The sequence below is a fragment of the Gracilinanus agilis genome, chromosome 5 (assembly GCF_016433145.1).
Source record: "Gracilinanus agilis isolate LMUSP501 chromosome 5, AgileGrace, whole genome shotgun sequence".
Classification (NCBI taxonomy): Eukaryota; Metazoa; Chordata; class Mammalia; order Didelphimorphia; family Didelphidae; genus Gracilinanus; species Gracilinanus agilis.
In genome coordinates this window covers 71,674,287-71,688,310 of record NC_058134.1, presented here as the reverse complement: position 1 = coordinate 71,688,310, position 14,024 = coordinate 71,674,287, and the positions used below count along the sequence as shown (strand labels likewise).

The window sequence follows — 14,024 nt, the reverse complement described above, 5'->3', positions numbered from 1 at the left end:
AGATGGTCTGACTGATCAATAATCATCTTCCATTATTTTCAACATATACTCCAGAATTACAGCTTTACCATAAAATAAGAGGAATTATATGTAAATGGACATATACTATTATGTACATGCGTATATATAGAAATATATATTTTTACGCACACACACTGTCAGAAGTTGTAGTCCTCCATCTTTATTTTTGTGGTTTCAGCTAAATCCTTTATTGTTTGGTTCACAACATCTAAAATAGGCCATGTAACAACAGCACATCTTAGGAAGAAAAAGAGAATAAATCTTCCTGATCTTTTTTGCAATATCAAGTCGACATAATAGATGAAATAGCTTCTTGTCGCCACGAGAAAAACAAAATTAGATATTTATGTTGCCTGGTGCTTTAGGACGTGGTATAAAAAGAATGATACAACCACAGGGGAGGCTTCTGCTAGGTAGTAGGAAGACTGCATCAGAAAACCAAGGCTGGGCTACCAGCAGTGTGAGATGGGACAAGTCACAATGACTGAGCATCAGGTTCCTTTGCCTATAAAACAAGAATACTAATGCTTACAAGACCCCTGAGATAATGTATGTAAATGGTAAAAGTGCTATATAAATTTCTGCTATTATCATGATGATTTCCCTCTAAGGGAAGGAGTTCTCTCAATTTAACCATGATGGTTATTATTAACTCCTCATACATATGGAACGGGAGGGTCATAGGACTTAGAAGCAGATTCAGGGATTATTGTAAAGAGCATTGATTTGTTGGGTAGTCAGGACACAGTGGAAAAGGGACTATATATGGCTGATTGGGAGGCAGGAGGCTGAGATTCAAGTCCAGGCTCCAGACTTTCTCTTATTAGATTGCATGAAGAGGATGGGACTAGATGATCCTTAAGGACGGTTCTGTTCTGACACCTTATGATTCTAATAACGATGGAAGTAGTGAATATTCATCGAGTTTTGACATGTCAATGACACGAAGCAGAAATTAATTTAGCTGTGCAAGTTTATGATAATGGTGAAAATGATTATAAAAATCACAGCTGACATTTATATAAAGCTTTAAGGTTTGCAAAAATGACAACAAAAGCCTCTCTAAAATTTCACTTATTCTTCATATTCTAGAGATGGGAAAGTTGAGGTTCAGACAGGCTGTGTCTCAAGCTAGTAAATTTCAAAAAAAAGGATTTGGAACCAGGTCTACTTGATGCTTAGGAAAAACACATGATTAAGCCATATTTCTTATACTTAATTCAACACTCCTATCATTATTAAATACCTTGTATGTGCAAGGCATCGAGCTAGATCCTAGGGATACAAAGAAATGGTCATTTTCCCTCAAGGACAGCTAACAGGCTCCAGGACATTTTCCACTTAATATGACTTAGTAAAGAGAAAATATAGCCAAGATCTTATCAGCAAATAAATATTCACTGTGATCATAATCACAGAATAGTTCCAGATATACTAGGATTTCTTAAAGTCATTTTCCTCTAATAGCCTGTGATTACACTGGATGGTAACAGTTCCAAAAAAAATCTGTAGGGGTTTGGTCTAACAGAGGGCTAAAGATTATCTGGGGGGGGGGGCAGCTGAGTAGCTCAGTGGATTGAGAGCCAGGCCTAGAGACAGGAGATCCTAGGTTCAAATCCGGCCTCAGACACTTCCCAGCTGTGTGACCCTGGGCAAGTCACTTGACCCCCATTGCCCACCCTTACCACTCTTCTACCTAGGAGCCAATACACAGAAGTTAAGGGCTTAAAAAAAACCAACAATAAATAAACAAACAAACAAATAAATAAATAAATGAAAGATTATCTATGGGCTGGTACAAACTGCAAAGGAAGATGTCTGGACAATGGGAGGTGTTTATTTATTTTAATTTCTTTCACTGCAAGAAACCCAAGGACAGCATGAGATTAAGGAATTGTATAGTTCCACTGTTTCCAGCTTGGCTAGGGGTAGCAGTAGAGCTGGATCCCACCATTTTTTGGCCTTGGACTAAGGAGGGAAGGAAATGAAAGCCTCTAATACTTGGACTGTACCCTTTATCTCTGAATATCCCTATTCACAGGGAGCCTACAAAGCAATCTCTGAATTGAACTGGTTGTCCTCTCTCTCTCTCTCTCTCTCTCTCTCTCTCTCTCTCTCTCTCTCTCTCTCTCTCTCTCTCTATATATATATATATATATATATATATTCTCTCTTCCCCTTTATCTCCACCTTTGGGGCACAGGCCAAGTAGTGCCTTCAATAGGAGGTTTTTCTTAATCTCAGCTGTTCCTCCCCCAAATCACCTTGTTTTTAACTGTGGCTATACTGTAAAGTCCTTGGAGGTGGAACTACTTTCCTTTTTTTAGCACATAGTAGGCATTTAAATAAATACTAGTTGATAGATTGAGTTTTGATTTGAAAATGATTGATTGATTTGAAATGCCAAATCTATAACTCAAAAAGTCTTGGATCAAGTAAGCCAAGCATGTCCTTGCTTTGGTGGGTGGGAACCAATGGAATAAGCAAACCTTGGGGGGATCACAGTATTTTTGGCTCTAAGAAAATGGCCCCAAAACAACCAAAAGAACAAATGGAAAAGGAAAAATTCTTAAGAAACAAATTATAGGCTGAATGAACCAGAGTGGTCTGTTTTTATATGACTTGTCCCTTTAACCCCTGTATATTTGACAACTGCATGGGGAATATTGAAAATGCACAAAGGAAACAAGAAAACATATTGGTTGGTCTGCTTTATTGTCTTCCATTTTGCACAAAAAAGGAGATAATGCAAAATGTGCAATGTATTTTGCAGTCTTGAAATCTACCTAGGCATTCCAGAAAAATTACGTTAATGGCCTCCAGTATGAAGGATTTTTCCTTCCAAGTTCACAACCCATAAATTGTCAGTTGTTTATGAATGTGGCCCTCCTATTGTGATCATTATATTAACAACCAAAAATGGGGAGGATGTGTGGAAAGGGGATAACCTTAGCCAATGCACTAAATTACATGATTAAAATACTAAAGAGTTGTAATCTAGTGTCTAAAAAGCACTGGGAAATTCAGAGAAAAAGATGAATGCCATTATCTCTTCCATCTTGTTTATTTCTACATAAGTCTGAAATTCTAGATCACACAATTGACTTTCGAATAAACTCCCATGTTTAATATGTTCAAGATTAAATCAATCCTGCTTTCAGTCTCTTACTATATATTTGCTTAAACTGTGACACCAGTTTTCCCTGGACACTTTAAAGGATCAAAAAGGGAAATTTTCTCACACTATTTTCTTGGATATCACAGAAACACAACATTTGAGGCATTTTTATAGCCATTAGACATAAAAAGATGTCATGGGACCCTTCAAAAGATCTTCTATTGTTGAGATTAATATTTTGGCTTTTTAATTACAGTGGGCAAAAGCAGTTGTCACAGTTAAAATCCCTGGGAAATGTTTGAGGTATATGTTGAATCTGCTTAGCTGGTTTTAAAAATTAAAATATGTCAAACTTTTATTTTCTTTCAGCGGACCACACACAATCAAGCAATCTGTCCCAGATTTTCCCCCCAAAGTCAAAATCAACCCTTCTCCCACTGAGAAAAGTCCAAAGTGGTCAATCTTTGAATGTTTACATTGGTAGAAAAGCCAAAAGCTTCTTTTTGAAAGCTGATTAAAAGCATATCTTGGCTCCCAGAAATAGTAAATCAAAATATAGAACCGATCTGGCTAATTCACAGGCGCCTAAAAATTGGGGTATGCAATGGAAATTCTTGGTCAGGCTTTTCCCCAGAGCTACAGCCTGAGTGTAACAACTTAGGGGTGGCCAAATTCACCTCTGAGATTCAGATGAAAGAATATTTATGTCATTTCATTAAAATACTGATTTCACTTTTGGAGCTTTGGAGACAGAGGTTTTTGGAGTAGTTATATACTAGGTGAACATCCCAACCTATGAGCAAAAGGGAAACTCCTGAATAGGATACAGATAACTGAGGTGGATGTAAGGACAAATCAGTGGCAGTGACTCAGTGGAAGTGACCAGTTTAACATTAGGTAAGATTCAAGCTTGTAAGTGATGGTAGGTTGTCCTCTCTGGCAAATTTCATTTGAGTCAATATAATGGGACAATTTATACTTGATTACAGAGTAGGGGGGTACAAGAGGAAGACGGTCTATTACATTTTGTTGAGTTTAAAAGATGCTGTCCTTAACCAAAAAGAGTGGAAACATAGAAACCAATGAGGACCAGAGAAGGATGTTTGGGGCTACTTGGGTTATGAGATCACCCACATTTCTTCCAGCTTAACTTTGGGATCTCTGTGTCTGATCAAGGCCTTTCTGTCTTGGTGTTATAATCTGAAGTCCTTCAGGAGGATTAGAATTGGGAATAGGAGAGGACGTGTGTCAAGGAATAAATATGTGGACAAAAGAAAAGATTGTTGGAGGGCAGGAGAGTGGGTGTGGTGGCGGTCCAGATCTCAGTCATGTTTACTCTGAAGACTTTCCAGAAGGCTTGGGTCATTCTAAGGTCACTCAAAGGTTTTTTGTTCCCTCAAATGAACTGGATTTCTATGCTCCCTGCTTAGATCTTGACCATGAGGATAGCTCTTAAGGGGATACTGAAACTATCTCAAACATCCATGGAACCAGAATGGAACCAGATGGACATTTAGGAGTGGGGGGCATGGGATATTAAGTTCTACCACCCCACTATGCTTACATGGGCAAGAAGACTCGGGACCCCATAATTATCTGTTTGGAAATACCCAAATTACTGGATGCACAGTAATGATTCTGGGAATGAAGATGTTCCTTTGGACATAGGTAACTTAATGTCTCTATTAGAGATAGGGTGAATGCGAAGGGAAAGGCAAAGAATTTGGAAGCACTTGGGAAATACAAAGGGCTGAACAAATGGCCAAACACAACTCACATAATCAAGAAAACAAAGACATCAGTTTTAAGAAAAACAAAAACAAAAATAGGACACACATAAGAAATGATGAAAGAATTTGCAATTGAGCTTTAAATTAGAACATCCATCTTTCTTGGGCTTCCTCCTTCAATAAATGTTTGCTGAAGACATTAAAGAAGAGTCCTATTCCAGTCATCTGGCTCAAATCATATTAGAGAACCATGAGAGAGTATCATAATATTAGACCTATTTAATTGATGGGTAAAGGGAAAAACAAGGGTTATACTAACTTTTTATATAAAGTATATACTTTATAGTAATTTGTTATACTAACAAACTTTTTAAGGGCAGGGACCATATTTAAAATTTGTTTTTCCAAACCCAGAGCCTACTAGAGAGGCTCCAAATCATGTAACAAGCATTTATTAAGTATTTATCATTTGCCAGGCATTGTTGCTAAGCAAAAAACACACACACACATAAAATTATATATAAGATAAAAACAAACATAAGATAAATGTACAACATACAAACATGGAGCTACAGTATGAGTGGTGGAACTGTGTGTGTGGGATTCTATATTCAGGAGATGCCAAATGAATGTTTGTGATGTTTTAGTGTGCCATAATTTGTCATAGTCCAGGTATTCAGAGTTACCTGGAAACACCACAAAATTAGCCACAGCTCCCTGGCATCCTTTCCCATAACTGGGATAATAGGAGATCCAATTTAACAGTGTCTGAGAGGAATAAAAGTGGCTATATTCAGCTTGCCTGGAGGAAGAAGGGAGTAGGCAAAGTTTTCTTTATTAATTTTTCCCCTTGTTACTTGATTTATGTATATCCGGAAACAGAAAATGGTAAAGTGGGCTTATGGATATATCATACCATTGATAGAAGTAAGTACAGCATGGGAAGAGAAGACGGAAAAGGATTTTTCTGACAAAAGAAACTCGATCAGTCTTCAGGTCTGAAAATAATTTTTCTGAAACTGCCCATCTGGGTTCCACTCTTCCTATCTTGGAAATTTAGGGTTAGGTCAGAGTTATCTCAAAAGAGCCTTCTAGAACTAATATTCTATAATTCCTCAAAAATAACCAGAAATCTTCCACTTGAGAATGGTATTCTCTATAGAAGCCCCTAAAGGAATTTTACTTTACTATTGTAGAAAAAGGAAGGAAAAAAAAAAGGAAGCCGAGCACCACAGTTAAAAGGAACAGTAGGGTTTCCAAGATTTATCTTGTAATTGACACCCAATTCACACTCTATATTTTTGACTTGCACAAGAAGCATCTTTCTCAAGGCACACATTGGAACTAGGTAGAGGAGGCAGTTGTGTGCCACTGCCTGGCAGCTACAGTAGCTATTAGGGTAATCATTACAGGACTACTGAACAATAGCAAAGGCATTATGTTTTAGTGAGTGCCAGGGTGGCTTGGAGAATGGCAATGAACCAATCAAGTGAACCACAATAGGGAAAAGTGTAATAACAACTGTTTAAAAGGATGCTCTTGAACATGAATGTTCCAACAGTGAGGACCATGCTCTTAAGCAGTCTTAACTGAGGAAAATAAACAGAGCATGGAGCACAATGAAACGCTGCAAATAAAATAAGTAAAGAGGAAGAAATTCAGAAGTCCCTGTTTTCCTTTCAGAACTGAGCAAAGATGACAAGTTAAATTCTTTATTCCATTTGTGCACCCAAAGGTGCTCCTGTCCTGGCTAATCCTATTCAAACCATCTTACCCCTGTGATGGTCTCTAGATCCTTTAGCTAAGGGCACTCACCTATTGTCTCCAAGGTTTCCACCTTCTTAGTTTTAGGTGGAGTGGGAGGATATTTTTATATACTTTTACATAATGGCACTCAAAGGCTTGGTAGACAATATGCAGAAAGGCTACTCTGTCTGAAATCTAGCCCATTCCACCAGAGGGAGAAATAGAGCAACCATTGAGAACATTTTGAAATGAAAAATTGGAGAAAACAATGTCTGTCTTCTTAGCCTATATTCCCAGTTCCCAGCTTTGGGAACTATAACAACGTATAGGGTTCAAGAAGAAAAGGAGCATGATAAAGTGAAATGAGCACTGAATCTGGACAAAGATCACTACAGAGGTCTTTGGTTCAAATTCCTACTCTGCTAGCTTGTATGACAATAGGCAAGTTGACTAGTCAACCTTTCTACAACTATGTTTCTTTCTTTGTAAAATAAAGAAGTCAGATGAGATGATCTCATAGATCTCTTTTAGCCCTAAATCCATGATGTAACATTGGAAAGGAAAACCCCTTTTCTTTCTATTCTCTATCCAACATTGGATTTCCTCCTTAAGCTGCTTAGAGCTAGAAGACTATTCTGGGTCTTCTAAGGTTTGGGGATAGCAGAAAACAATTGGTTAGTCAATAAGTTTTTATTAAGCATTCCCTATGTGCCAGGCACTGTCCTAAGCGCTCCTACAACAAAAGTCAAAATGGTATGTATGTTCACACTAGAAACAACACGGCAACAACTATGTACAAGCGAGACATGTACCGAATGAACTAGAAACACTCTGAGAGAGAAGGCATTAGGATTAAAGAGGAAGGAATGGGCTTCTCGCAGAAGCCTGAGCTTTAAGCTAGAGGGGTTTCAGGGAAGATGACAGGTAAGCATGCATGAGAAGAAAGAGGTGTGCTTCTCCAGACACTTGACTTAGCACCTTGGACAGACCAAGCTTCAAATCTGAATGTCTTCTACCGACGGCTCCCCACCCCAAAAGAGTAAAGTTCTTATTCTCCTCTGGGAAGTTTAGGCTCTGAAATATCCCTCAAAGTCATAGAAAATAGATGAAACATGCTTCAAAAGTCAGGTACTGCCTTAGGCACTTTTATCTCCTGTTCCAGTCATCCAAGGAAACCTATGACAGTATCCTTTTTTATGATGGTTCTGTGCTCTTTCTTGAGAGGAATAATGTTTCCTTATTTAACCAGATACCTAAGGGGAGGAGGAGAACTTGTATTAATGAAGATGTTCTTTCCTCATGAGCTCCAGTAGTCCTTTGATTACAAAGGCTCAACAAGAAAGCAATCAAGATATAAGGAAACAGCAGAAGATTCTCAGAGCCCCAATCCCATTGTGTGTTTGCAGTCTCAGGTAGCTATGGCTGGCTTGTGCTTGGACTTTTCCTGGACAACCACAGTTTCAAGAAAAGAAAATGAACTTTTAAGGAGATTTTGAAAAAGAGAATACATCCTTTACTGGAAAATCTGGGCTGTTTTTTAAATCGGAAATTCATATGGGTTATCTTATGACCCATATGAAAGCAGATCCTCATAAGGTTTCCAGACTATTATATATATATTTTTAAAAAATTTGAGCTTTACTGGCTCTTCTCCAAAGATGAAGAAGCAGATGGGATTTTGATAATAGTTTATGGCTACAAAGCTGGCTCACTTTACCCAGCCCATTTTATCTCCAGTGGACTATGAAGAGATTGGGGGTAAGCAAATGACAAAAACTCCAGACCTGTTCATGTATATGGCCTCCATACAACCTGACAATTGGATATTCATTTTGGGTGACAAGTTCCCATTTTAAAATTCAAACTCAGTCTAGGAGGATTAAGCTTTCAGTTCACACCTAATGTATATTATTTTAATTCAGTGCTTTAGAAATCTGGGAAATACTTTTATAACTATGGTTAATAGAAATCGGGAGATTTTGGAAGCAAGAGGGTCCTGTGCTGGAAGTGAGGAATTTAATTTCAGAATACAACTAGGAAAAGAAGGAAAAGTATACAAAAAGACATGAGAAGACAATAAAGACAAATTTTTGCCTTAAGTCCCAACTAGTCTGGGAAAATCACAACCTTATGCCTCCCCCAGTTTAGTTCTAAATTCTTCTCAGGAGAACAAAGTTTCGAGGGAATGAACTTAAGATGGAGAAAAGAGAAGATTCCTCATTCATGCCTGCTCAGCTTCTATTCCTTTTTTATTGTAGATAAATAATTATTATGTGATACAACCCATACAGCATTTGTGGGATTTCCTAATTTTGTCTTTGGGGATAACCTTAAACTGTAGAATGAGGGCTGTCTATCTTTGAGTTGAGACAAGAGTAGTACAGGGCTGGCTGGCTGGAATACTGAACTGTGAGATTTGGGATATCAGAAAATAACATAAGATAAATCAACTAGAAGGGGTAATAGAAGAGAGAAGGCTTTTTTCTAGGTCCTGTTCTGACCTCTCTTCACTTACTCCCTTGGTAATATCATCTCCAAAAGGTTTAATTATCAACTCTATATCAATGGTTGCTCAATCTACTTATCCAGCTCCAGTACCTCTCTTGAATTCCAAACATCATCCAATACACAATCCAATCTCAATAAGTCTAAAACAAAACACACTTTTTTCTCCTATCTCCTACTGCCCTCATCTTCCCTCTCTTTCCAAATTCTTTATTTCTAACAAGGGAGCTCCTGTCCTTCCATTCTCCTAAGTGTGGATAACCTTTGTATTTAGTTGAACTGCCAAATCTTGCCATTTCTATCTCTACAGCACTTCTATCAGCCCACTTTCTCATTCATCTCAGCCATGATCCTAGTTCGGGCACTTAACCCACTTTGCTTGAATTATTGAAATGACCTTCTAATTGGTTCTCAAGTCTCTCTCTCCACTATAACATGCACTCCACATAGCTACTGAAGTGATTTTCCTTTAGTTCAGGTCTGACCACAATACCACCAAGGGGGAAAATTATTTATTAATATTGTTTGAACCTGGTTTTATATGGCTAAAAATGATCTATTGCAAAACCTTAGGGCATGCTGTCCTCAAAAAACCTCCAGGGAAGCTGGAGTGCTTGTTTTGTGTCCAACCATCCAGGTCTTTGGTCTACCCAAAAAAGTTTTTTGGGGGGTGGGCAGGGTTCCCCAATAGCTCATGTTTTGGCTTCATCCAATTTTTTTAAATTTTTTGCTCTTATTTGCTGATAAACATGTCATGCAACTTTACCTGAAAAATGCCCTTTTCCAGAAACTGCCTAATTGCCTATGTACAGCAAGTATCCTCATTTGAACTCTACATAATGTGAGACTTAACAGAAATTTAAGAGAGGGAGTCGTGTCTTTTTTCAGCTCTCTCTCCTCTGCCAAATGACTTAATAAAAGTCTTTCTAAAACTTTTTCAGGTTTTAGAGTTTGTCCTTGACTTACACCACTCCCTTATCCAATAAACTCCTACTGTTATCTATTGTATGGACCCCTTTTAATAAGGGGCTCCGGTCGCGATCATTTCTTCACCTCTGGTTCAACTCATTCCTTAGATTTCTCTACCCCTTCACCAGCAGCTTTTCCTCCCTGAAGATACCTTTATTCTGAGGCCCATCCTCAGAATTAGTGAATTCCTAGCCCAGACCACCAGTTCCCAAGAGGCCCAAGTCCCAAGCTGATTTTACTTTTGGCTTGACTTACTCTCTGAATTCCTCCATCTCTTCACCAGCAGTTTTGCCCCAGTGTGGATACTGTCTCCTTCTCCCTTCTTCTCCCCTTTATGTGTTGTCTTCACCCTTTAAAATGTGACCTCTTTGAGAGAAGAGACTGCCATGATTGGTTGCATTCCCTTCCACGTTGCTCAGCACAGTGCCTGGCACACAGGAAGGTTTAATAAATGTTCTACGTATCTACTGTCTCTACAACTAAAAATCAGTTCCTCTGATGGACTTTTAAAGGCCTTCACAACCTGACCCAGATCTACCTTTCCAGTCTCATTATAATTAACTCCCCTTCCTGCAAGCTCCAGGCTAGTCAAATTGGCCCTTTGGCAGTTGCTCACGGTTGACATTTCATGGCCCTTCTTCCTGGGTTTGGAATGTACTTCCTCACCTTGGACTCTTCTTGCAATCCTTTCCATTGTTTCAAGACTCAGCTCAAGCTTTATTGTCTTCTATATGAAGTATTTCCTGATACCACCAATCATTGGTATCCTACTTTCCTAAACTGAAAATTCTCTCTTCCCCCAAAATGTGAGATCCATGAGAACAGGGATGATTTTATTTTTGTCTTGTCTTTTATCTTTGTCTAAATATTTAGTATTTAGTGTCTCTAGTGCTAAGCTAAGCATAGTGCCTAGCCCATGATAGGTACTTTATAAATACTTGTTGATTGATTGAAAAAAGAGAGAAAAGGTTGTCAAAGACAAATGTTATCTGGATTTTGCTCAACCTATAACTTTCCCCAGGGCCAAGGCAGCTGTCATTTAATAACAGTTTAAAAAAATACACAGCTGGTTTCTTGGCTCATGACCATAAATACAACCAAGTAAAGACTCACTTGACTTAATAACTCCACTGAATATGACCCATATTTTAGTGCAAAATATTGGAAGATGATCTTATTAAAAGCACCCAAAGCATACTAAAATTGAAGTTTCCATTCAACTGTGTTTAACATATAACCAAAGCTCTGACGGCACCTAATTTCCCAAACCTCTAGGAAGCCCAAGAAGATGGAGTAGCCTTGTTCCCCTTAATTCCATTATCTGGAGAGTAGGAGGAGAGGCTTTAGAAGAGATTGCAGCTCCATTCAGTTCCCTTCCCTCCCCGCCTCCATTTCCCTCATCTGACCCCGGGAATGCTTGGCTTCTTATGTAAAAGTAATAGTGATTACAGTAATTTATATGAATCGACTACCATTTATGACTAATTATAATGTTGCAAAATAATGATTATACATTTCATTAAATATGTGTCAATGAGAGAGGAAGCACGTTGGGGTACGGAGAGGCAGCTGGTCCCCGTCCAGAGGACTCCTGCTGTCTCTGACACTTACTAGCTATGTGACACTGAAGCATCGCCATCTCTCTGATCCATAGAAACTCTATAAAATAATTGCCCCAAAGGGACTCGTCTGCAGTGATAGGTCCTGCTCCCCCCATCCCCAAGGGCCACTGATGGCTTCCTTAAAAGTGTTATTTGATAATGATGATCAAGCATGTAGTTACTCTGATCAAGATAATTCCAAAAGGACCCAAGATGAAAAACTCTAAATGTGGATTGAAGCATAACTTTTTTCACTTTATTTTTTCTTGGGAGTTTTTGTGTGTTTTCTTTTGCAAGATGGCTAATATGATCAAGTAATAAACTCTGTTTATATAATCTTATTAGCCTTCTTATTCCCAAATTAAAATAATTAGGAGCATTTAAAATCAGAATTCCAACTCCAAGGGTGGGTGGGTAGGTAGGTAGGTAGGTAGGTAGGTAGGTAGGTAGGTAGGTGGTACACTGGATAGAGAGCCAGGCCTGGAGATGGGAGGTTCAAATCTGGCCTCAGACATTTCCTAGATGAGGGATTCTGAGCAAGTCACTTGACTCCAATTGTCTAGCCCTTGGTGCTCTTCTGCCTTGGAACCAATGTTTAATAGCAATTCTAAGAAAGAAGGTAAGGGTTTAAAAAAGAAAAAGAATTCCAACTCCAGACATAGTGGACCCCATCCCTCCAGTTTAAACAGATTGATTATAACTAGAAGTCACTGTGGCAGAGTTTGCTCAATCAACAAATACTGTTATAGAAGGAATTCTGATTTGATTTTGTCTTTGTACCCCCAGTGTCTAATGTACCACCTTATATACGATGGAAACCTAATAAATGTTTGTTGATTGATTATCTCTGAGGTCTCTTGTAGCTTTAATAATTATTTCAGACTGCTATAGGTAATTTAATGCTAGAGATTGCTTTGGGGGGGAAAAAAGAATGGTTCTTTCCTTCCCTTAAGGGTTTCCAAAAGTGGTATTATATTTAGAATGACTTTCTAAGGAAAAAGCTAAACAAATTTTGTGCCAAGCTCAAGGGAAGTCCCTTTCTAGGTCGTTAGAAGTTTTAATTTGTCTCTCAGATCAGCAGTCCCATCAAAGTCACTGAAGTACAGATAGATTCTAAGAGGTGAAGTAACATTTTTGAGAACTAACTCTTCTTTGCTCTCAGTTTTCCCACAAGAATAGGAGATGCCACTTCCACACTCCCAAATTTCTTTTAGGAAAATTGTTATCTTTCCAATTAAATGTTAGGACTCTCTGCCCCTCCCCCCAACCTTCAACTTTTGAACTTTTCTAGGAAAATTACCATAGGAAGAACAGAACAGAGTTTGAGAAAATAATTGTAAGTGCTAAGTGGTGAGTGAGCCATCTGAAAATGTTTCAAATGCAAAAATTGGAAAGGAATTTTCCCCTATGGTCAAGGAGGTAGGACAAGGAGGGAGGACATGTTGGAGAAGGTTTCTTATGCAAGAATGACTGTCCTCATTTTATACCCTGAACAAAAATTGCTTGAGATGCTAAATTTAGGATGAGCTCTTAGAGAAATGATGATGGTAGCATTTATATAATGCTTTCAAGTCTGCAAACTGCCTTATAGATAGTATATCTCATCTGATCCTTACTGCAACCCTTGGAGGTAGTCTTATTATTATGTTCATTTCACAGATGAGGAAACTGAGGCAGACTTGCTTAGGGTCGCCCATCCATAAGAGTCTGAGGTCAATTTGAACTCAGGTCTTTCTGATTACAGGTTCAGCACTTTTAGCTATTTCTACTCAAATGTAATCAACTGTATTATTTGTGTTGATGGAATCAAGCATTATTACAAAGGAAGCAGTATGGGAGGGCAGGGGAGAGCAACTAAGAATCAAGAGAATTGGGTTTCATCAATAAGGTTCATAAACTTAGACAAGTCACTTTAACTTTCTAGAAGGCAGTTTCCTTTTTGTAAAATAGAAGAGCTGGTTGGAATGATCTCAAAAAGGACCTTTCATTAATTTAAAATTCTGTGTCCTAAATGACTAAGTCTTTTGGGTTGGGAATATGATGCAACTCATAAGTCATCATGTCTCACCTGGCTTTTTCTCCTGAACTTTATGATCTCTAGAAACTCATCCTTTTGGAAGATAAAATCAACTTTGAAACTTTCACTTCCTCCCTTTCCTCCCTCTTAGTGGACACTGAAGAGCTCTTCTCATATCCCACACTATTTTAAATAAGGGTGTCCCGGGTAATCGCCTCATCACCTCCCAGTTGGCTGCTCTCCTTGACGTCATTGTCTCCAAACTCATCTTCCTCCAAAATGAAATCAACTCTGTAACTCACACTCCATCCAATCAT

At 38.4% G+C, this 14,024-nt stretch overlaps 1 protein-coding gene across 1 annotated transcript in view; it reads right to left on the bottom strand.

The window, feature by feature from the left end:
* Window positions 1–14,024, bottom strand: part of LOC123249832 (supervillin-like) — a 101,971-nt gene extending 87,947 nt beyond the window's left edge. The window contains exon 1 of the mRNA XM_044678941.1: window positions 13,931–14,024. Within this exon, the coding sequence (XP_044534876.1) occupies window positions 13,931–14,024 (94 nt within the window). The remainder of the gene's footprint in view (window positions 1–13,930) is intronic.